Below are 21,533 nucleotides of genomic sequence, written 5' to 3'. Positions count from 1 at the left end.
AGGAGGAGGAGGAGGAGGAGGAGGAGGTAAGGTTGGAGTTCGGGCTTGGGTTCGGTTTGGGGTGGGGGTCTTGAGGGTTGCTGGTAGTGCTGGTGGTGCTGATGCTACTGCTGCTGGCACTGTTATCGTAATCCGAGGCGGCTGCGCTTGCGCCTGTAGGTGCGAGTCTGTGCTGCGTTAGCTACTTGCTCTTCATCCGAGCCCTAACTCATTATAAGCAGGGGCGAGGCGAGGCGACGGGACTACCTTACCTTTCGTCTCGACCATCTTCGTCCCACTCTCCTCCTCACCGAACAACTGGTCCTCCTTCGACGGCGACCCAGACCCCAAAGTCCCAGGGTGGCGCCAGTGCAGGAGCCGGAACTGGCCCCGCCGGCGTTTTCGGGCCCGGTAGATCGAGTACAGCACCAGGGCGGCGAGGATGAGGAGGGCGAGGATGCCGCCCACGACGCCGGCGATGAGGGCTTGGTTGATTCTGTTGGGTTGGTGGTGTGTGGTTGTTGTTGTTTTTGTTGTTGTTGTGGGTGTGGTTGTTGGGTGGATGGTGGTTTGGTCTGGGGTTGGGGTTGTTGTATTGGCAGTGGTAGTCGCGGGGTGCGTGGCCGCTGGGATTGTGATGGTCGATATGGTCGAGCTGGATGTCGATGTTGAGGTGGTCTTGGTCTTGACTTCGAGAGCAGTGCTCTTCGAGGTTGAGGATGTCTTGCTGGTTGTGGTATCACTGCGACTACTGCTGCTACTGCTGCTACTGCTGGTACTGCTGCCGCTGCTATCATCCGCACAAACCCCCACAGTGCATGGATCGACCGAGCAACATCCACTATACCCCCCTTCGCACAGACATACCACTGGGTATTCTCCGGACAGGAATCACTCGCAGCTCGGACGGCGAGGGCGGCCATCGCGGTGATTCCCTGCACTGCGCTATATTTCGTCTCAAAGAGCGGCTGGCGAACACAAGAACAAGAAAGAACAAGCTAGTGAATCGCGGTCCGGCTGGCAGTTGAACGAGTCTTAGCCCAAGAGCAGCAAAGAGTAGAATCGCCGGACAGCAAAGAATGAGCGAGGCTGAATCTCCAGGGAAGTCAGCATGAAAAGAGGTCTACCGTCTCCTAAAAAGTGGCAGTGTGCAGCGGTCTTTCTTTGTTTCATGGGATGACTGGTAGGACGGCACCAGCCAAACACCCCGAAACAAACCGCGGGTTGACGGTGGTTGAGGTTACTCGGCAGGAATAACACAAAGAAAACTCCATTGTATGGCAAAGTCAACGGCTATAAAAGACAACACACGTGAGTACACCAAACTCATCGCCTGGAAAAACCCTTGGATATACACATATAAACACACGGAAATAGACACGGTCGAATTTTCGCCTCGCTCTTTTCGTTCACTTCCCTCTTCTCACCACCCCCTAACCCCCCGGGACTCAGATGCGCTTAGTACACACGCTTGAAGGGAGGCACAGGCTTGCACTCGTTCTCGTCCAGGGTCTTGTGCTCAACGGCACGGTAACCCAGCTGGACGTCACCGTGGGGCTTCTTCTGCCAGGTGAGAGTGTGCTTCATCCAGTTCTCGTCGTCACGGTCGGGGTAGTCCTCACGGGCGTGGGCACCACGGGACTCCTTGCGGTTAGCAGCAGCAATGGCGGTTTGAGTACTATTCCAGAGTTAGCCATGATCATACCGAACAAATCCCAGGGATACGTACGCGCAGGTCAACAGGTTACGGAGCTCAAGAGTCTCGACAAGGTCGGAGTTCCAGATCATGCTGCGATCCTTGGTGCCAACCTGGTCGTACAACTTGTCGACAGCAGTGATCTTCTCAACACCCTCATCCAAACTCTCCTGGGTACGGAAAACGCTGACATCAGTCTGCATAGTCTTCTGCATAGCGTTGCGGATCTCGAAAGTAGACTTGGGGCCGTCGGCGTTGCGGGCAAAGTCGAGGTCCTTGATGGACTCGGCACCGGCATCGGAGGCCAGCTCACGGTGGGCCTTGCCAGGGGTGGCGATGTCGCGGACACGGTGGGAGACGGCACGACCGAAGACGACCAGGTCGAGAAGAGAGTTGGCACCCAGACGGTTGGCACCGTGGACGGACACACAGGCGGCCTCACCGCAAGCATACAGACCAGGGACAACCTTGTCCTGGCCGTTCTCGTCAACGGTCAGAACCTCACCGGTGTACTTGGTGGGGATACCACCCATGTTGTAATGGACGGTGGGCAGGACGGGGATGGGCTGCTTGGTGACATCGACACCGGCGAAAATGGAGGCGGTCTCAGAGATACCGGGCAGACGCTCGTGGAGGAGCTCGGCGGGCAAGTGGCTGAGCTGGAGATAAATGTGGTCCTTCTCGGGACCGACACCACGGCCCTCACGGATCTCGAGGGTCATGGAACGAGAGACGACGTCACGGGAGGCCAGATCCTTGGCAGTGGGAGCGTAACGCTCCATGAAACGCTCACCCTCGGAGTTGAGCAGGTAACCACCCTCACCACGGGAACCCTCAGTGATCAGACATCCGGCACCGTAGATACCAGTGGGGTGGAACTGGACGAACTCCAGATCCTGGTTGGGGAGACCGGCACGGGCAACCATGGCCATACCGTCACCGGTACAGGTGTGGGCAGAAGTGCAGCTGAAGTAGGCACGTCCGTAACCACCGGTGGCCAGGACGGTGTGGTGAGCCTTGAAGCGGTGGAGGGTACCGTCCTCCTGGTTGTAGGCGATGATACCACGGCACTCACCATCCTCCATCAGAAGGTCGAGGGCGAAGTATTCGATGAAGTAGTTGGTGTTGTGGCGGAGAGACTGTCCGTAGAGAGTGTGGAGAAGGGCGTGACCGGTACGGTCAGCGGCGGCACAGCAACGGTAGGCCTGGCCACCCTTGCCGAACTCCTTGGACTGACCACCGAAAGCACGCTGGTAGATACGACCATCCTCGGTACGGGAGAAGGGGCAACCGTAGCCCTCCAACTCACGAACACTAGCAGGAGCCTCTCTGGTCATGTAGTGAATGGCATCCTGGTCACCAAGCCAGTCGGAACCCTTGACGGTGTCGTACATGTGCCACCTCCAGTCATCCTCGTGCATGCTACAGGCCGAAGGTTAGCCGAGTTGCGAACCTGAGAAACCTCCATAACATACTTTCCAAGGGCAGCGTTGATACCACCCTGAGCGGCGACAGTGTGACTTCTCGTAGGGAAGAGCTTGGAGACACAGGCAGTGTTGAAGCCAGCTTCGGCAAGACCGAAAGCGGCACGGAGACCAGCGCCACCGGCACCGACGACGACAGCATCGTACTCGTGGTCCTGCAACGATTAGAACCACAATCATCACGTATAACCATAGATTATCCTTACAATGACAGGGTACTTGTCGGAGATGTAGCCATTGGCCTCCTTGGCGCGCAGGGGTCCGCTGCCAAAGATCCGGGCTAGCGGAGATGAGAAGTTAGCGAGAGGCGGAAAGGGATGGCGATGCGACTCCAATGCGTACCAGCAGGGCGGGAGGAGGAGAAGAGACGTCTCTGATCCCTCAAGGCGCGGGAAATCTGCGCAAGGATACATGTCAGTAAGATCCTGGAGAGAGGGTGGCGTCCTAACGCGCGCTCCAAATCTGGAGTCGAGTCGGACAGACATCGGATAGGGAACAGACCTTAGATGCGGGAGCCAGGCTCCGCCAGCTCAAGGAGCTCATGATGACGGATTAGAAGAAAAGAGACACTTCTCTAACAGATCCGGAAAAGGAGGGGAGATGGGGAGAGGATCCAACAGCACAAGTACTGGGGGAGAGAAAGTCGGGGTTCAAGGCTGGTGGTTTGCATGCGAGCTGCACTTTTGGATCGTCGGTTCTGCTGGAAGAGCGAGGAAGGCCTGGCTGACATAAGCATTTTGCACTTGCCGACGGGGAGGACCGGGGCCGAACAAGCCAATCAACATTTGTGGAGTGGTAATCACCTCGGGCAGTCAGTCTGCGTTCATTGGCCGAAATCTGTTGAGCACGTGGTCCGGCCCTCTTCTCACCCGGCAAAGCGCGAGACTTTCCGGAACAAGACGGCCGATTCCTGCCAGTTGACAGCCTGATTCTCTGCTGTACTTTCGGCATGAGCCTGAGGCAGTGAGCTGGAGCAGGAGCCGAGCCTGGCTCCAGGCATGAGTTTCTCCTCACTGCACTGAGACCGGGAACTAATTAAGCTTACTACTACCGATCTAGATATAAGCAGTTGACCTAGCTTGTAACCCTTGCTGATTGCCGCCGCTCCGGCAGGATCACCCAGAACTTGACATTGACATCATACAACAGACTACCGAGTTAATGATCATACGCATCCATTGCGTTTGTAATGTAATCCAAATACCTAAGAGTCGTCTAATTATACTGCATGTACGTCGCCGTCGAGTTGAACTTCAGGTTGCCCTTGATCACCTTGTCCACCGCAGCCAAGAAGTCCTTCTCAGTTGCCACCTTCCGACGCGCCCGAATGGCGAACATGCCCGCCTCTGTTGCGACACTCCGAAGCTCAGCACCCGTGGCGTTCGGGCATAGACGAGAGATCAACTCCCACCGGATGTCACGCTCGACCGACATGCTCTTGGCGTGAATGCGCAGAATGTTGGCGCGGCCCTCAACATCCGGAAGGGAGAACTCGATCTTACGATCGATACGTCCCGGACGCATCAGGGCAGGATCCAGAGTTGACGGCCGGTTGGTCGCGAACATGACCTTGATGTTACCACGGGCATCGAATCCGTCCAGTTGTGTAATTAGTTCCAGCATAGTACGCTGAACCTCGTTATCACCACCAGCTCCGTCATCGAAACGAGCACCACCGACCGCGTCGATCTCATCGAAGAAGATAATGCATGCTTTCTTAGTCCGCGCCATCTCAAACAGCTCTCGAACCATCCGTGCACCCTCACCAACGTACTTCTGTACCAACTCACTACCGATGACACGGATGAATGTCGCGTCCGTCCGGTTGGCCACGGCTCGAGCGCAAAGCGTCTTACCCGTACCGGGAGGTCCGTAGAGCAGAGCACCCTTAGGAGGGTCGATACCGAGGTTGACAAAGCGCTCCGGCGAAAGTAGGGGCATTTCGACGACTTCCCGCAGCTTCTCAATCTGTTCTTTGCATCCACCAACATCACCGTACGTCACATCGGGCTTGTCTTCGACTGTCATCATCGTCACACTCGGGTCGATCTTAGGGGGAAGAGGCAGCATAATCTGGTACTTGTTGCGGTCGACACTGTATCACGGTTAGATCTGAACGGGGCGGCAAAAAGACCACGGCAACATACCCAACTCTCATGCCCTCCTCGATATCTGTCGGACTCACGCGCTCTCCCAAGTTGACGACGAATTTAGCGATCTGTTTAACGTTGATGACGTATTTACTCTTGTCTGAATCCTTCTCATCCTGAATGATCTTCGTGCACCGAGCTACCTGCAATGGCTGCTCCTCCGCCATACGTTGTCGGTCTGCAGCAACATCCCAGAGATGTGGAGGCGCAAGGCCGGTATCGGATTCCTATGCAGGTCAGCAAGGACAACTCCAGTCAAAGGCCGAACCGGAATATACCTTAACACCAATCTTCTCGTTCACACTTGCTTGTCTCTCCTTGATCTGTTTCTCGAGCTTCTTCAATGCGTTGGCGTAGGGAGCAGCGCCGTAGGTCTTTAGTACTTGGATATCCCTAGTTCCAGTTAGCCATCGAGACGGGAAAGTCGGCAAAGTTGTAGCATCCGGTCCACCTACTCATCTGTGAGAGGAGTGATCTTCTTCTCCGGCTCTTCGTCATCGGCGAAGTTCTTCTGGTACTTCTCCCAGTTCTGGCCCGTAGCGCTAGGCATGCTGATGATGTGAGCCGGTGGCGAGGCGACAGGACAGCGTGGAGGGGTGTGAGCGGTTAAATCGGAGGCCTAATTTTGCGTATAGGAACACAGGATAGTAGCGGATGTTGACGGAGTTGAAAAAAGGGATGTAATGAGGAGGATGGAGCTTGAACGGGGGATGGTAAGAGTGATGTGGTGGTCGAGCTCAGCTTGAATGCGGTTCGAGCTGTTGACGCTAGTGGCCCGCCAAGCCCAGCAGCAACACCGCCCAAAACCGCAACACCGCAGAATTTCCCAGTGCCGCCTCCAGGTTCTGGATCTCCCTCGCCTCGCTCCACCCTCCTCTTACTTGACTCTATCTCTTTTCTCTACGGTGCTTATATCGTAGTTATCTTCATCATGGCGACGACAGCCTCCCAGGGTGCCCCTGGCAACACGACTTTCAAGGTGCGTCTTCTTGCGGAGAGAAATACCTATGGACCGTTCTCTAATCGCCGAACAGGACAAGGAGAAGCCTATGGCCGTTCGCACAGCCAACATTTTGGCTGCTAGAGGTATGCATCTCTGGTCGGTACTACCTGAACGCAATTGCTGACGGAAGAATAGCTGTCTCCGATGCCATCAGAACTGTACGCTTGCCTTGACCGGAATTTGACAGATGAGGGGCTAACACGATATGCAGTCTCTGGGTCCCAGGGGTATGGATAAGATGGTAAGAAGGATGGAATCAATTCACAACGACAAAAAGCTAATGTAGCTTTAGATCCAAACGCCCAAAGGAAACACCATTATCGTACGAAGACTACCTCGAATACTCCCAGATCACCCCCACTAACCCCTCCTTAGACCAACGACGGAAACACAATGCTGAGGGACATGAGCGTCATGCACCCCGCCGCCAGAATGCTGGTCGACCTCAGTGCCGCTCAGGATGTCGAAGCCGGTGATGGAACTACATCGGTTGTCGTCATTGCAGGAAGCTTGCTCGGTGCTGCGGAGCGCCTGCTGGCTAAGGGTATCCATCCCACCGTCATCTCGGAGTCCTTCCAAAGAGCCGCCGCCGCCGCCGTCGAGATTCTCCACAACATGTCCCGGCCCATCAACCTCACAGACCGCTCAACTCTCCTCCAGGCGGCTTCCACCTCTCTCTCCTCCAAGATTGTGTCTCAGCACTCCGGCCTCCTCGGCCCCATGGCCGTCGATTCCGTTCTGAAGGTCGTCGACCCCAAGACGGCAGAGAACGTCGATCTCCGGAACATTCGCATAGTGAAAAAGGTTGGCGGAACAATTGAGGACAGTGAGATGGTTGACGGTCTGGTCCTGAACCAGCAAGTCATCAAGAGCAGCGGTGGTCCCACCAGAATTGAGAAGGCCCGGATAGGTCTTATTCAGTTCCAGCTCAGCCCCCCCAAGCCTGACGTACGTGACCCCTTACACCTGCACTAATGGGGAGTGCTGACAGCTATCTCGCAGATGGAGAACCAGATTGTCGTGAACGACTACCGCCAGATGGACAAGATCCTCAAGGAAGAGCGCCAATACCTTCTCAACATGGTTAAGAAGATCCAGAAGACGAAGTGCAATGTTCTTTTGATCCAGAAGTCGATCCTCCGCGACGCCGTCAATGACCTTTCCCTTCACTTCCTTTCCCGCCTCAAAATCTTGGCCATCAAGGATATCGAGCGTGATGAGGTTGAGTTCTTGTGCAAGACTTTGGGTTGCAAGCCCGTCGCCAACGTTGACTCTTTCACTGAGGACAAGCTCGGTACTGCTGATCTTGTCGAGGAGGTTCAGCAGTCTGGTGCTCGGTACGTGAAGATTACTGGCATCAAGGCCCCTGCTACCGCCGCCAACCAGACCGTCTCCATCGTGGCTCGTGGCGCCAACAACCTCATCCTGGATGAGGCGGAGCGCTCTCTGCACGATGCCCTCTGTGTCATCCGCTGTCTGGTGAAGAAGCGTGCTCTCATTGCCGGTGGTGGTGCCCCTGAGATCGAAGTGGCCCACTCTCTGGCCATGCGTGCCCGTGAGCTCACTGGCACCGAGGCTATCTGCTGGAAGGCTTTTGCCGAAGCCATGGAGGTTATCCCCACCACCCTGGCCGAGAATGCCGGTCTGAACTCGATCAAGGTGGTCACCGACCTGCGTCATCGCCACGCTCAAGGCCAGCACAATGCCGGAGTCAGCATTCGCAGCGGTGGTGTCAAGGACGATATCACCGAGGAGAACATTCTTCAGCCCCTCTTGGTAAGCACCAGCGCAATTGAGCTGGCTGCCGAGACGGTGAAGATGATCATGCGTATTGATGACATTGCCTTGTCGCGGTAAACGGGGACAGGCGGTAGTAGAAATGGAAATAATATAGGTCCAAAGTGGTGTATTATGACGAGTAATCCAACAAAAATCTACGATGTTCATATTTTCAAATTTGCATGCTTCGCGACTGACGATGTCATGTTATGTATGTCGGCGTAGCCGATAATGCGGCCGCGGCCACATGATCCCGCGTTTCATCAAGCCAGTCACATGTAGATAGCTAGCTATCGACAAACAACAACCACCAGAAATCTAAGGAATCGCTCCATATTGCCTATCTTGAGCTTCATCAAATCGCTACAATAAACATGGTAGTGCTGCCATGTGATCCAGCTAGGTAGTGATCACAACTTGGACCGTCTCTCGATGATTCGGTTGGCCGCCGAACCGATCATCTCCTTCCACTCGTTGGAATACATTGACTTCTCTCTTGCAGGTAATTCATCCCACCCCTGTGCGATGCGCTGCTCATCCTCCTTCCACCGCCGTACCTCCTGCTGAATCCACGGCCCAAGAGCATCTGCCGTAGCCGTCACTTTCTCCAAAGGCAGAGTATGTGCCGCCTTCGGAACTAAGTGATGCCTCACTCGACCATACTCCATGCCACCACTCCCTCCGAACCCAGTCCCCACCTTCTTGGCAATCCGCTCATGAATCCCCAGCTTGCACAGTGGACTCTCAGCTCCACTCAAGAAAAGGACCGATGGTCGTAGGTGCGGCACCAACCTCCCCGCCAGGACCGGCTCCGGCCGGTAGGAGTTCTGCTCCGGCACCAGCGCCCCCAGCACGTCGGGGAAGAGTAGCGGGTCGTGCGGCGGACTAGGCGCTTCGTGCTCGTGCTTCTGATTCAGCTCATCGGGCAAGCCCAGCTCTCTGTATCGACGAGGGTTGGCCCGCGTGTACATCAGCGCCTCTTGGTACTTGGTCGTTGCCAAGGTCACGGCCGGCCCTGCATCTGGCGACGACGATGATGATTGTGTCGCATCTTCCTGTGGGTATACAGCTGACGGGAGTTCGCGGTATGCAAACCGAGCCCAGCGATCCAGCACCCGCGGGTCCCAGGATCGAAGGGCCTTGCGTGACTTGTCTACGGCGACGGCACGGGAAGGCCAGATATCTCGCTTGTTGATGGTCAGACGGAGGAGAAGAGGGCCGCTCCCTTGAAGCGTGCGCTCGACGAAATATGGCTCGACGAGCATGAGGGATGAGAACAGTCGGGGATGGATCAGTGATAGAAAGATCCTGCGGACAGTCAGTGACTTCACTTGCTCACTGGCTCGCGTTCATCGAGGAGGGAGTGAGGGTAACCGACATTTGAGCTGCACCCACACTGTGCCCGAGACCCATGATGGGTCGGGGCATCTGGTCGCGAAACTGGTTGATCATCAAGAGAAGATCGCGGCTGTGATCAAGCCATGATGCTGTTGCTGTTAGCTTTGAATCTTCCAGAAGGGGGGCGGCGTGAGCTGGGGCTTACGGTCATTGCCCAAGTGATTCTCATTGAGGATACCGCTAGCACCCTGGTTGGCGCCATCAGCGATCCAGATCGCGCGAATTCGGAATCCCACTTTCTTGCTTCTGGCGTGGAGATCTTCCCAGAGCGGCTCGTATAGTTCCTGGGCGATGATGAGTGCGAGGCGTAAGGCTGGCTGGCTATGGTTCTTTCCACCTACCTTTGCGAACGCCGTGCCATGTGCAGCAACGATAGTGACATCGCCCGGCTCGGGATGGGGGTTATCGATGGGCGTATACTTCTTCACGCAAAGCTTCAGAGGGGCATCCTGCGTGGTCGTGGCCCGGGGATACTCTCGGATATATTGACTATCGATAACATGTTCCGTCACGGTATAGGGGAACGCCATCTCGAGATGCTGGACTACTGAGTCACAGGGAGAATTTCAATATTGTGCGTTCGTAGCGAGACTCTATCATCTGGGAGTCTTGCTTTCTACAGACTTTTGTTGTGGAAAGTGCAGGCGCATTGCGTGGCATAGCCTAAGACACGGCTCATGACCGGTCCACCGTGGCGATTGTCAGCATCGAGAGTGGAAGAAATGATCTCACAAAAAGACACACATCAGGAGCAAACAATTGCTTAAAGCAGTAATTGCGTGGCGCCGATCATCTCGTGGATCCAATTGATCTCATTGCGAACTCATCCAGAGATCTGTCCGCGCCGATCATCTTGGCGATCGAGTCAGTTTCCACCGCACTTGACTTGATACACTACACCCATCTTGCAGCACTGACACGCTGGGAACAATTAGACAACATGGATTTCTCTTCCGTGGAAGAGGCAATGAGTGCAGGATAATTGCATATCACTTATTCACAATAGTTGTCTGGTCGTGGCCGAGATGTGACGCAAAGGAGACGCTTGCTAACCCGTCACGGACAATGGCCGCTGGTGATCCATCGACTCCACAGCGCATGACGAAGGGTCTTTTCGATCCGACCTTGAACAAATGAGGGGTGTATTTACCTTATCATCAAAGAGAGAAAGAGCCGGATCTTATGCGTGGGGCTCTTCGGCGGATCTCGAACCTCCCTTCCACGCAGATCATTGCAGCGATGGAAGACAAGAGACTTCCACACTGACTCAATATATCTGGCCGAACCCACATACACGGGTCACCAAACGCCATGTCAACTGCATCATGTCCTGCACCGTCATTGGGTCAGTGCGAGGGGATAAATCAGTTCTCTTCTCGTGGAGTGCCGCTGTTGTAGAATAATAGTTTGTCCGCACCGCCATCGACCCCAGGATTGAACGAACCAGGACATCCATCAGCCAAGAGAACAAGAGAGACAAATTCAGGATGAGCTTACATCTATTTGCAGCTGCGACTGTGACATGTCTTGTCTACGTGCGTCACTTTCAAGCCCGCCGCAGCTCAACAAACACAAGCTAACCAGCTCAGGGTTGTGCTTTGGCATTATACCGGCTCTTCCTCCATCCTCTATCCAGATACCCCGGTCCCCGACTAGCTATCTTGACAGACTGGTATGTGCTATATTATGCCTGGCGAGGCGACCTACACAAGCAAGTACAACAATGGCATGCAAGATATGGTGAGCCTGTTCGCCTGACGTGTCTGGCCGAAAGCTAACTTTTTCACAGGGAAGGTCGTCCGCTATGGACCGTCAACCCTCAGCTTCAACTCGGCCACGGCTATGACTGAGATCTATGGCGTCCGGGCCAACGTTCGCAAGACAGACGGATATGCTGCGCTGGGCCTCAGTCGTCGCTGTCCGAATAGCTTAGTTGCCATAGACAAGGGGTTGCACGGCTTCAAGCGACGGATCATGGCCCAGGTATTTTCCGAGCAGAACCTGAAGCAGATGGAGGAGCGCATCCTGGACAACGTCACGGACTTTGTTTCGCTGCTGGGCTCGGATTCCGAGGCCTTGCGGGGATGGGGTCCGCCCAAGGATGTCGCGCAGGCGTGCACCTGGATGACCTTCGACATCATTGCTGACCTCTGCTACGGGGAGGATCTCAACCTGCTGCAGGTGGAAGACATGCGATGGTTTCCCTCCGTATTCCGCAAGATCAGCCAACGAGGCATGATGGTGAGTAGCAGCAACGACAAACAAGCAACAAAGAAGCAATACTAATCACCCTTCGCAAAAAAAGAGCCTCATCCAGCCCAGATTCATCCAAATGAAGCTCGACCACTTCCTCCTCGCCTCTCAGTACAAAGCCATCCTCCGTGCGGGCAGCTGGATCCGCGAACGCGGCGAAGCCCGCGCCAAACTAGGCAACAAGAACATCGAGAAGGACATCTTCAGCACGATGATGAACGCCACGGACCCGAAGACCGGCCGGAACTTCACTCAGAAAGATCTCTGGGTTGAATCCATGCTGTTACTGGTAGCAGGTACAGAAACACCCTCCTCCCAAAGCCCTAAAACCCCTCATCATCCCCCCCGAAACCCCCCATAACCCCAGAAACCAACCCAATCTGACCCGAACCCAAAGGCTCCGACACGACCTCCAACGCCCTCAGCGCAACAATCTACTACCTCCTCCATCACCCCACCAGTCTAAAACATCTGACCACGGAACTCCGCTCGACCTTCCCCACCGAGACCAGCATCCGCTTCGACTCCGCCTCCCCGACCACCAGCCCGTACCTGCACGCCTGCGTCAACGAAGCCATGCGCCTGGCCCCGTCCGTGCCCAACGCGCCCCCGCGCGCCGTCTGCCCCGGCGGCATCTATATCGACGGCGACTTCATCCCCGCCGGCACCGTCGTCGGCGCCCCGATCTACACTCTCCACCGCAACGAGGCCTACTTCGACCGTCCGGATGAGTTCCGGCCGGAGCGGTGGCTGGATCCCTCCTACAGCAGCAACAACAACAACAACAAGTCCCCGGGAGTTTCTGGTCCTTTAGCCGCGGAGCAACACCAGCAGCAGGGAACATCCGCCGCGACGACCACCAAACAAACCCAGGCCTGTCAGGCCTTCTGCCCCTTCAGCTACGGGGCCCGCTCCTGCGTCGGCTGGCGTCTGGCCTACACGGAACTCCATCTCGCCGTGGCGCGGTTGCTCTGGCGGTACGATGTTCGGTTAGCGGCGGCCGCTGCGCCGGCTTCGACTTGTTCGCCGAATCACGGCAAGACGGATTCCGAGTATGAGATGATGGGGTGGGTGGTGGCGGCCGTGGAAGGGCCGGTGGCGCAGTTTCGGAGGCGGGAGGATCTCTTTTGACCGGAGTCGATACATAAACTAGAGTGTATATCATGGTTTTTATCGGTTTTTCAACCAGCTTGGGTGTTCGGAGGATCGATTTGGAGTTCTGTGTCCGTGTTCTCATATATTCTTAATCGTCTTTCCGGTTGTATAGTTGTCAAGAACGGTGAAGATTCAGCGTGGCTGGATATGGAACTGATCTTCCTTACTCTTATCGATGGCCGGATGGCTGGGTTATCTTCTTCCATCTAGCATCTTTTCGTCCTTCCTCTTTTATCTTTGTTTAATAGTTCATTCATAAGATAAGTCATGTTATTATCCAAGAGAGGGAATTTGCGGGGGGTATAAACAATAGAAAGATATCCGATAACACCCAAAACTCCTCAAGTCATCACAACATCCACACCTGAATTCCAACTTGGGGCAACTTTTTCTCTCGTACCCGTACATTCCGACATATAGACCGTGATGAGATGAGAACCAAACCCAAGGGAGACAGAAAAAGAAAAGTGTGCATTCCACCGTCCATTAACCAAATATTACCATAGTCCGTCGTCGTGAAGCATATATTCAGATTTGCCAATGTGCACGTGTAGATTATGCAATGATGCCTGAGGCGGAGGTTCCTGTTCCCCAGCGGAGTCGTTTCAGACTGCCCCGCACTGCTTCTTGACCGCAGCCGGTGGCTACTCTACCTCCTGATCCGTCGCCCATTGCTCCAATTCCAGTGGTAGCTTCCAGTCGGCCTACTTCGCGGCCCAGTACGTAACCCGCTGAGAAGCTGATGGCGGAGAACAGCACGACAACTCCCGCGCTGATCACCCACGTCATGACAGTCGGGCTAGCTGTGGGAACGGTTTCCACGGTGCTACCTCGCCGAGTCTTCTTGGCTGAATGACTTCGCTCCTTGGATGGACTTGGCCGTCTTTTGGCTCGTGGGGGTGCTTGCGGAACGCTCCGCGGAGAGTATGGCGGAGGGGATAGTCCTGAGCGAGGGGACCGGGCTGCTGCTGCTGCTGCGGTGGGATTCGCCCCTGCCATTTCTTCCTCGCAAATATCCCCCATCGCAACCGATTCCGATACCAGGCGGAAAGATGACGGCGCCGGCGCTCGCGAGGGACCTGGCTGGACTGGCTGCGCATCTGACTTGGGGAGGCCTCGAGCTGCCGCAGCGCAGGAAAGTAATGTGGAAAGACTGGCCCGGAGAGCAGCATCGTGATCGGCGTGGTGGGATGGAGAGATCATGTTGTATGGACTGTGCTGGTAGGATGACCTGCGCACAGAGCGGATGCTGGCTTGTGAGTTCCGCCGGGCCCTGATGGCCGTCCGTCGACTGGAATTCGACACCTCACTGGGTTCCGCCTGGTGCCGCCTTTCCATAGGCCTGGTCCATGACGGGTCCTGGGATGCCGGCGGATGAGAAAAGACATTTGGCTGAGGAACAAATGGAGATGAGCTGATGCGCATGCCTAGCGCGGTGGAGTTATCGTCGTCATCTTCGTCTGTAGGGACATCGGACGGCAGCGGGGATGGGCCTGTGGGTACCAGAAATGGGTGCGGTCTCTCGGGTGGACGAGTCATATCTTCAGAGCTGCTGAGCACTTGATCGGATTCACTCTCGCTTTCCTCATATTCATCTTGACTGCTACTGTGTTCGCGGGATGAGTAGTCTACTTGAGCTGTGGTGATGGCTGCAAGTTGTTGTAGCCGTCGTCGTCGACTTCGATGATACCGACCGGGATCTTGCTGCTGGACACGGAGACCGGTTGTGATGATATCGTCGTTGGTGCCTGCGGAGGAGAGGGATGAGGATGACGGCTGAGACGAGACCTCGATCCAGGAATCTATATAGTAACGAAGTGAGTACATGATAATGATAATACCGAATATACATCTAAGTGGCGCAAACTGAAGTTGAACCTAGGGATACCAAGGTCTTTGCCGAGTATGCAGGGGCAGAGTAGATATCTGGGGGAGGCCGTGAGGCGATGACGTACCTTCTGATCTCGTGGGGTCGCGGGCAGCGGGAGAACGTGACTGATGAGGAAGTAGATGATCGCGCGCCGACTGATGAAGGTCTCGCGTCAGTCGACCGGGTAATCGAGGGTCTTCATGTTGCACCTGACCCAGCAAGTCATAGTGATTTGGTTGCATGATGGAAGATGTAATAGGGAGAAAAGGAGGGGCAGTAGCGAGGAACCAGACAAGGTCCAGACCGGCTGCCAGAGGCAAGTTGAATCCGGATATATGGAAGAAGAAAAAAGAAAAGGAGGAAGGAGGGGAGGGTGTGAGAAATAAGGAAAGAGAAAAGGAAGAGAAAGAAAGAGTGAGGGGTTGAGAAGAAGAGCTAAGGAGATAATGATTTAACAGGAGGAAAGAGGAGAAAGAGGAGAGGGATGATGGGATGGGATGGGATGGGATGGGATGGAGGGATGGATTGACTGGAAGCGAGATCCACGGGTGATCCTCAGGCCACGGGGACGGCAGGCGGACCGACCAGTGATGGACAGCGATGAGAGGGAGCGGTCAGTCCCAAAGCGCGGGGTTAATGCAGTATCGTATGAGTAAGTAGTGAATGGGTTGAATGGATGGATGGATGGAGGGAGGGAGGGAGTGATGGAGCAGCAGGTGGAGTGATCGATATAGAGTTGATCTTATCAAATGTGGGACTAGACACTCCAACGATCACCCGTGACATAGGTTGCAAGGAATCAAAAAGACAAGAAATAAGAATGACGAGAAGAAACACAGAGATGAAGCATCGAGAGAAGAAACACGCGACTTGCACAAGTCTGTGAATGAAGAGGAACGAAGAGAGGTATTGCAAACAGGAATGGGAAGGGAAGGGAGGAGGAGGAGGAGGAGGAGGAGGAGGAGGAAAACAGCCAAACAGTCAACCCATTCAATCAACGTCGCAAACAGTCAGTCAGCATCAGCACTACTACAACTGGAAGTACTGGAATATGGAGAATGGAGCCTGGAGGGGAGGGGAGGGGAGGGGAAAGGAACACGAGGCAGGCCGCATACTGTGATTGATCATCCGACCGCGCACCGTGACTGGCCCACTTTGATAGGCCCATCATTGCAGCAGATCTGCCTGATCCACGATGCAGCCCAGCCAGCCAGAAGAGTTGGCAACAACCAGTTTGCAGTGGACAGTTCAAGGTCGCGCGACGGAGACAAAGCCGACCTCGGAGGGGTTCCCTCGTTTCCTCCCTGCCGCCTACCAGCTCTCTATCAAACAAAGACCTCCTTCATGCGCAACCACGGTACAACCCGGCAAAGTGGACTTCGTAGCAAACAAACAACAGCTGGAAGATTTGAGCAATGGAGCAACAAGGATTCATTTTGGTCATGGCCATTCATTAAATTGTTCTATCCTAGATATCACACAAACTATGTTACCGAGGGGGTTATCCTGAAAAACTAAGGAAATGCAGCAAGAACTTTTAAAACATCCTCCGTGAAAAGCAAAAGGAAAAGAGAAAAAAAAAGCCCAGACAATACCCGGTCAAGGCTTGACAAAGATACACCTACGCAAGCACTTAGAAGGTAACCTTAGTTCCCTTGTACTCGGGGATAGAGCCCTTGCCCTTGTTGAAGCCACCGGCACCACCACCGCGACCGCCGAAGCCGCCACGGCCACCGCGACCACCGCCACGGCCACCGCCGCCACGGCCACCGAAGCCACCACCGCCGCCGCGGCCACCGAAACCGCCACGACCACCACCACGGCCACCGCCGTTGTTGTTCTGACGGGGAGTGCTGAAGTCCAGACGGACGGGACGACCCTCAAGCTCGGCTCCGTTGAGCTCGTTGTAGGCCGCGCGAGCCTCGTCAACGGAAGAGAACTGAACGTAACCGAAGCCCTTGGGGCGGCCAGACTCGGCGTCGGTGGGCAGACGGATGCCGACAATGGTACCCGAAGCGCCGAAGAGCTCACCAACGGAGTCCTCGCTGGCACTGAAGGGAAGGTTACCAATGAACAGGGTGTCGCTCTCGGGGCTGGCCTGGTCGCCGAAGTTGCGGGCACGGTTCTCGGCACGGTCGCGGGGAGCACCCTGGTTGTTGGCGGGACGGCCGGTGGCATAGTCGAGGTTGATGGTACGGCCATCGATCTCAGCGCCCTTCTTGGCCTCGTAGGCCTTAGCAGCATCAGCAGCGTTGGTGAACTCAACGTAACCGAAACTAGGATACATGATTAGCGACGACCCAAATACCAAAGGTGGAATGGAATGCTTACCCGCGAGAGCGGCCAGTCTCACGCTCAGTCATGATGCGGCAGCCAGAGAGCTCACCGAAGCCCTCGAACTCGCGCTGGAGCCACTCCTCATCGACGTTCCAGGACAGGTTGCCGACGAAGAGGTTGGCAGAGGCACCCTCAGCGGGCTCCTCGACCTTGGTCTTCTTGGGGGTAGCGGCGCTCTCGTCCTCGGCCTTGCGCTTCTTGGACTCCTTGGGAGACTCGTCGCTCTCCTCAGACTCAGAGTCGGAGGAGTCGGAGTCGGAAGAGTCAGAGTCGGAAGATTCCTACGTGATGTTAGCATGAGATGATTGTCAAGATCGATTGGTGGGTAATGCGAACCTTCTCAGCCTTCTTCTCGTCCTCAGACTCGGAGTCAGAGTCGCTGTCGCTGTCGCTGGACTCCTTGGTGGCCTTCTTGGGGGCCTCGTCCTCAGAGGAGGAAGAGTCAGAGTCGGACTCGGACTCGGACTCAACCTTCTTCTCAGCCTTCTTGGGGGCTTCCTTCTCGGACTCGGACTCAGAGTCAGAATCCTCAGACTCGGAAGACTCAGAGTCGCTGGACTCCTCCTTCTTGGCAACCTTCTTGGCAGGCTTCTCATCCTCGCTCTCACTCTCGCTCTCGCTGCTGGAGGCATCCTTCATGTCCTCATCGCTGTCGGAGTCAGAGTCGGACTCGGACTCGACCTTCTTAGCAACCTTCTTGGTCTCCTTCTTAGCGGGCTTCTCATCCTCACTCTCGCTGCTAGAGCTAGAGTCAGAGTCCATCTCCTCATCGCTGTCAGACTCGGAGTCGGAGGACTCAGAGGGAGTAGGCTCCTTCTTCTTCTTGGAAGACTTCTTCTCCTTGGTCACAACAGCCTTGGCAATCTGCTTGCTCTTGGACTTGGGGGACTGAGCAGCCTTGCTCACACCGGCATCCTTGACCTTGCTCAAGGCCTTGTCAACGGGCTTCTCACCCTTCTTGGAAACGGACTTGGTCTTAGACATTTTGAATCTGGGGATAGAAAGAATGGTTGGTTAGTGAGAAGAGGTGAGGAAGGCGGATGGGTCGATATATGAGAACCCAGGTGGAGACATACCAGATAAAATTGATCACAAAGAATCTTCTTGTGCGGCAAAAATTTTCTTGAGTCCCACAAATCACCCGATTTGATATAAGAACAGCCCACTGATTGCTTTCGCAAATACCCACAGGTAACCCACAACTGACAGTGTTCAAGCCCACACGAGTAAGACAGGAGAAACGCTACTGTCTATGATATGAAACCCACGGAAGTATCCAACAGATCCCACAGAATAGAACGTAGTATGTTACAACCCACAGCCCTCAAGGTAAAAAGCCCACAGGATGTCTGTTACGGTGTACCTAGTAAGATACAGCTGAGTAAGTCAAGAAGTAGATGGAGGAGAGTCAAACGATTGTTTGAATCTCAAAAGAGGAATGATGATGATGATAAAAGGGATGAAGAGAAGTGAGAGGATGAAGAGTGAAGGGGGAAGGAGAAGAAAAAGAAGAAAATTTCTACTGCTGCGAGCTCCGATAAGGCGGCCGGGGGGATAAAAAAAAATTCGACTAGTTGCAAAACTGGAGACAGGCAGAAAAAATCAACAGGGGCTACCGCCTGCGCTCCTGGTCTTAGTCGAGGTACTCGGACCCACCGGCCACACCGCATGCATCGCTGACTAAGCGCGCCTTGCTCCGGTGCCTGTTGGCCTCGGCCCTCGACAGACACAGACAACAAAGGGATACAAGATAATTGGTGATTTGGTGATCCCTTGCAATAGTACGAAAAGAGCTCAATTAGTCTGCTCAGCTTCATGGAACTTGACAGCTTCTGGTAGTTTAATTAAGAAAAAGCCAGTTTCCTACTCCCTACTGTCTCTGTAAAACTGCCAAGGTACGGAGTAGCGAGCTACAGTACCTACTGAAGACGGAGGTAATTCCTAGATCCGCCCACCGCCCTCGTTGAAGCAACAGAGTGTCATTCCCCGGAGCTGGTCCACTCCCGTCTGTACCACGTACCATCCCGACTACTGCAGTTCTACCTACTCCTGACCTTGCTCTTCCCTCTCTGCGTGCACCGTTATTGCACTTGCACTCCAACACAGACGGATCGCATCGGATCAATGGTCTACTTCTAGACTCACTCTCGTATAAGATTGCGGCAATGGCTCCTCCATCCTCTTATCGCCCGCGGAAGAAGAGAAAGTTCCCCTCGTCATACGCGGGCTCCAACAACTCTCTCATTGCCGAGTTAGGCGGCAAGTCGTCTCCCGCCTTTCCTCTGGTTTCATTCCTGTGGTCCGCTCGGGCAGGTGTTTCTCAATGGCTTGTTCTCCCTCTTGTTCTGCTGGCTGTCGGCCTATTCCGTTGGGCAGTTAGTCTATGGGGGTATTCTGGTACGTCGCATGAGCGTCTCGAACACATCAATCCCCAAGACTAATGGCGACAAGGCTTCCAGGTACCCCCGATGCACGGTGACTTCGAGGCGCAGCGACACTGGATGGAAATTACCACTCATTTGCCCATGGCAAAGTGGTACTTGTATGATCTACAATACTGGGGACTGGACTATCCTCCTCTGACGGCATATCACAGCTGGCTGCTGGGGAAACTGTAAGTGACTGGAGGGTCAAAATCACCTTCTCTGTGACTAACTTTATATAGTGGAACTGCCATTGACCCGAGCTGGTTCGCTCTTGATCAGTCTCGCGGGCTTGAAGATCCTCTGTTGAAGGTCTTCATGCGCGGTACGGTAGTGGCTTCCGAGTATCTTGTCTTCATCCCGGCCGTGGTCAACTTTCTGCGCCGCTACACTCGGATGCAAAATGTGCCTGTCTGGTCTGCTTCAATTGCGCTTGTCGCAATTCTACTTCAACCCGCGACTATTCTCATCGACCATGGTCATTTCCAGTACAACACGGTGATGCTGGGGCTCGTCGTTGCGAGCTTGGATGCCATCCTGGCGGGACGCATGCTCTGGGCTTGCATCTTCTTCGTGGGCGCCCTCGGCTTCAAGCAGATGGCCCTCTATTATGCCCCCGTCTTGTTCGCCTTCCTCTTGGGCGTGTGCATTTTCCCGAAAATCCGAATCCTCCGCCTTCTTTGCATTGCGCTTGTAACACTCGTGGCATTTGCGGTTCTCTTCGGCCCCTTGGTGATCGGCGCGATCGGTGAAGAGGCACGAGAGATCCTGGCTTCGGCTCCGCAGCCTCCTCTTCTGCAGCAGCTCCCGATCGATCTCGATAAGCATTCCGTGCTCTACGCAGTCGCTTTCCAATTGACGCAGATCATTCATCGTGTGTTCCCGTTTGCCCGGGGTCTGTTCGAGGACAAGGTCGCAAATGCTTGGTGCGCTGTCCATACGTTTTACAAGCTTCATCGTTTTGAAGCCAGTCTCCTTCAGCGCATGTCCCTTGGCGCCACCTTGGGTTCGATCTTGATCCCCTGCATCCTTATCTTCCGCCATCCGCGCGCATCACTTCTGCTCCCCGCACTCTCAAGTGTTGCTTGGGGCTTCTTCTTGTTCTCCTTCCAGGTGCACGAGAAGAGCGTGCTGCTTCCTTTGCTCCCGATGACACTGCTCCTGGCTGGAGACGGAGGTCTCAGCAAGGAAACGCGGGCGTGGGTTGGATGGGCCAACATTCTCGGCACGTGGACCATGTACCCTCTGCTCAAGCGCGACGAGCTCCGGGTGCCGTATTTCGTCATGACCCTGCTCTGGGCCTACCTGATGGGTCTGCCGCCAACCTCGCTCGAGGCCTATCGTAGCCGGGATTCGTCCGAGGACAGTGCGGAACCTCATGTGCTCACCAAACTCGTGCACATCTGCTTCTACCTTGCCATGATCGTATGGCATGTCGTGGAGGCTTTCGTGCCTCCTCCCTCGGACAAACCCGACCTGTGGGTGGTATTGAACGTGCTCATCGGAGCCGGCGGGTTTGGACTGGCCTATCTATGGTGTGTGTGGAAGTTGATCCAGCAGTGCCGGAAGATTGACCAGAAGGTAGCGGAGGAGACTCAGAAGAAGAATCAGTGATCTAAGGTGGACCCATAGACGCGGTGCCTTCCATATACCATTTGTCATTCTATAGTGATACCCCAATGCCATTTCCGTGGGCTTGCCATGTGCATGGCTCTGACACTAAACCTCGTCCATGCCAGTTATTGTATGTACACCAAACAAAGAGCAATGATTTGATTTTACTTGCTACTCTTTCAAAGCAGACACTACGACCTTCAAAAATCACTAACACAACCACGACAAGACATGTACTGCATAAGGGGAGATGATAATAAAACAGCCGCCCAACGAAGAACATTCAAGCAAAGAAAACAAGATCGATCTAATATACAAGACCACAGCAAATCAAAAAACCCCTCGGAGAAAACAAAGCCTCCCACAACCCAAACTCCAGGATATGTTGCATG

The 21,533-nt window shown here is 54.7% G+C and overlaps 9 protein-coding genes across 9 annotated transcripts; 3 read left to right on the top strand and 6 right to left on the bottom strand.

The window, feature by feature from the left end:
• Window positions 1-122: 122 nt before the first annotated feature.
• BO95DRAFT_465321 (uncharacterized protein) lies at window positions 123-902 on the bottom strand (the record flags this gene model as incomplete). Its single annotated transcript, XM_025589134.1, has 3 exons — window positions 123-167; window positions 247-769; window positions 847-902. The coding sequence occupies 3 exons, from the start codon at window positions 900-902 to the stop codon at window positions 123-125; spliced, it is 624 nt and encodes a 207-aa protein (XP_025440716.1).
• Window positions 903-1,376: 474 nt separating this feature from the next.
• On the bottom strand, window positions 1,377-3,702 carry BO95DRAFT_515857 (succinate dehydrogenase [ubiquinone] flavoprotein subunit; the record flags this gene model as incomplete). The annotated part of the gene is made up of 6 exons (XM_025591778.1): window positions 1,377-1,657; window positions 1,709-3,097; window positions 3,151-3,314; window positions 3,366-3,439; window positions 3,502-3,556; window positions 3,661-3,702. 6 exons carry the CDS (start codon window positions 3,700-3,702, stop codon window positions 1,438-1,440), a joined length of 1,944 nt encoding a protein of 647 aa, XP_025440715.1. The 3' UTR covers window positions 1,377-1,437.
• A 672-nt stretch (window positions 3,703-4,374) lies between these two features.
• On the bottom strand, window positions 4,375-6,039 carry rpt1 (proteasome regulatory particle base subunit RPT1; the record flags this gene model as incomplete). Its single annotated transcript, XM_025584410.1, has 4 exons — window positions 5,765-6,039; window positions 5,588-5,702; window positions 5,307-5,536; window positions 4,375-5,254 (listed from the first exon to the last, which is right to left on the bottom strand). The coding sequence occupies exons 1-4, from the start codon at window positions 5,857-5,859 to the stop codon at window positions 4,375-4,377; spliced, it is 1,320 nt and encodes a 439-aa protein (XP_025440714.1). The 5' UTR covers window positions 5,860-6,039.
• Window positions 6,040-6,156: 117 nt separating this feature from the next.
• On the top strand, window positions 6,157-8,278 carry BO95DRAFT_417298 (chaperonin-containing T-complex subunit CCT4). The gene is made up of 7 exons (XM_025584409.1): window positions 6,157-6,288; window positions 6,344-6,395; window positions 6,448-6,470; window positions 6,524-6,553; window positions 6,605-6,634; window positions 6,688-7,260; window positions 7,315-8,278. Exons 1-7 carry the CDS (start codon window positions 6,241-6,243, stop codon window positions 8,167-8,169), a joined length of 1,611 nt encoding a protein of 536 aa, XP_025440713.1. The 5' UTR covers window positions 6,157-6,240; the 3' UTR covers window positions 8,170-8,278.
• A 223-nt stretch (window positions 8,279-8,501) lies between these two features.
• Window positions 8,502-10,019, bottom strand: BO95DRAFT_367016 (uncharacterized protein; the record flags this gene model as incomplete). Its single annotated transcript, XM_025582773.1, has 3 exons — window positions 8,502-9,399; window positions 9,470-9,578; window positions 9,635-10,019. 3 exons carry the CDS (start codon window positions 10,017-10,019, stop codon window positions 8,502-8,504), a joined length of 1,392 nt encoding a protein of 463 aa, XP_025440712.1.
• Window positions 10,020-10,498: 479 nt separating this feature from the next.
• Window positions 10,499-12,898, top strand: BO95DRAFT_188493 (cytochrome P450). The gene is made up of 5 exons (XM_025580924.1): window positions 10,499-11,024; window positions 11,079-11,229; window positions 11,279-11,730; window positions 11,795-12,038; window positions 12,140-12,898. Exons 1-5 carry the CDS (start codon window positions 10,977-10,979, stop codon window positions 12,871-12,873), a joined length of 1,629 nt encoding a protein of 542 aa, XP_025440711.1. The 5' UTR covers window positions 10,499-10,976; the 3' UTR covers window positions 12,874-12,898.
• Window positions 12,899-13,277: 379 nt separating this feature from the next.
• Window positions 13,278-15,226, bottom strand: BO95DRAFT_188465 (uncharacterized protein). Its single transcript, XM_025580923.1, has 2 exons — window positions 14,853-15,226; window positions 13,278-14,699 (listed from the first exon to the last, which is right to left on the bottom strand). Exons 1-2 carry the CDS (start codon window positions 15,007-15,009, stop codon window positions 13,453-13,455), a joined length of 1,404 nt encoding a protein of 467 aa, XP_025440710.1. The 5' UTR covers window positions 15,010-15,226; the 3' UTR covers window positions 13,278-13,452.
• Window positions 15,227-16,338: 1,112 nt separating this feature from the next.
• Window positions 16,339-18,267, bottom strand: BO95DRAFT_188403 (putative nucleolin protein Nsr1). Its single transcript, XM_025580922.1, has 4 exons — window positions 18,181-18,267; window positions 17,441-18,095; window positions 17,099-17,385; window positions 16,339-17,043 (listed from the first exon to the last, which is right to left on the bottom strand). Exons 2-4 carry the CDS (start codon window positions 18,086-18,088, stop codon window positions 16,401-16,403), a joined length of 1,578 nt encoding a protein of 525 aa, XP_025440709.1. The 5' UTR covers window positions 18,089-18,095; window positions 18,181-18,267; the 3' UTR covers window positions 16,339-16,400.
• An 868-nt stretch (window positions 18,268-19,135) lies between these two features.
• BO95DRAFT_444536 (dolichyl-P-Glc:Man(9)GlcNAc(2)-PP-dolichol alpha-1,3-glucosyltransferase ALG6) lies at window positions 19,136-21,252 on the top strand. Its single transcript, XM_025586908.1, has 3 exons — window positions 19,136-19,501; window positions 19,556-19,718; window positions 19,770-21,252. The coding sequence occupies exons 1-3, from the start codon at window positions 19,270-19,272 to the stop codon at window positions 21,139-21,141; spliced, it is 1,767 nt and encodes a 588-aa protein (XP_025440708.1). The 5' UTR covers window positions 19,136-19,269; the 3' UTR covers window positions 21,142-21,252.
• The last annotated feature ends 281 nt before the right edge of the window (window positions 21,253-21,533 follow it).

This window comes from Aspergillus brunneoviolaceus, assembly GCF_003184695.1.
Source record: "Aspergillus brunneoviolaceus CBS 621.78 unplaced genomic scaffold BO95scaffold_47, whole genome shotgun sequence".
In the NCBI taxonomy this organism is placed as follows: Eukaryota; Fungi; Ascomycota; class Eurotiomycetes; order Eurotiales; family Aspergillaceae; genus Aspergillus; species Aspergillus brunneoviolaceus.
Note: the sequence above shows the minus strand (reverse complement) of the source record. Positions and strands in the feature narration are given on the sequence as shown.

Bases quoted from the DNA above. Each gene is read 5' to 3' on its own strand.
- BO95DRAFT_417298 (XM_025584409.1), top strand. From the start codon at position 6,241: ATGGCGACGACAGCCTCCCAGGGTGCCCCTGGCAACACGACTTTCAAG. The intron at 6,471-6,523 runs GTACGCTTGCCT...CACGATATGCAG, and splicing joins TCTCCGATGCCATCAGAACT to TCTCTGGGTCCCAGGGGTAT. The intron at 7,261-7,314 runs GTACGTGACCCC...GCTATCTCGCAG, and splicing joins TCAGCCCCCCCAAGCCTGAC to ATGGAGAACCAGATTGTCGT.
- BO95DRAFT_188493 (XM_025580924.1), top strand. From the start codon at position 10,977: ATGAGCTTACATCTATTTGCAGCTGCGACTGTGACATGTCTTGTCTAC. The intron at 11,230-11,278 runs GTGAGCCTGTTC...ACTTTTTCACAG, and splicing joins ACAATGGCATGCAAGATATG to GGAAGGTCGTCCGCTATGGA. The intron at 12,039-12,139 runs GTACAGAAACAC...CCGAACCCAAAG, and splicing joins CATGCTGTTACTGGTAGCAG to GCTCCGACACGACCTCCAAC.
- BO95DRAFT_188465 (XM_025580923.1), bottom strand. From the start codon at position 15,009: ATGCAACCAAATCACTATGACTTGCTGGGTCAGGTGCAACATGAAGAC. The intron at 14,700-14,852 runs GTACGTCATCGC...GTTACTATATAG, and splicing joins CGACCCCACGAGATCAGAAG to ATTCCTGGATCGAGGTCTCG.
- BO95DRAFT_188403 (XM_025580922.1), bottom strand. From the start codon at position 18,088: ATGTCTAAGACCAAGTCCGTTTCCAAGAAGGGTGAGAAGCCCGTTGAC. The intron at 17,386-17,440 runs GTTCGCATTACC...AACATCACGTAG, and splicing joins ACGAGAAGAAGGCTGAGAAG to GAATCTTCCGACTCTGACTC. The intron at 17,044-17,098 runs GTAAGCATTCCA...CATGTATCCTAG, and splicing joins GAGACTGGCCGCTCTCGCGG to TTTCGGTTACGTTGAGTTCA.
- BO95DRAFT_444536 (XM_025586908.1), top strand. From the start codon at position 19,270: ATGGCTCCTCCATCCTCTTATCGCCCGCGGAAGAAGAGAAAGTTCCCC. The intron at 19,502-19,555 runs GTACGTCGCATG...AATGGCGACAAG, and splicing joins TAGTCTATGGGGGTATTCTG to GCTTCCAGGTACCCCCGATG. The intron at 19,719-19,769 runs GTAAGTGACTGG...AACTTTATATAG, and splicing joins AGCTGGCTGCTGGGGAAACT to TGGAACTGCCATTGACCCGA.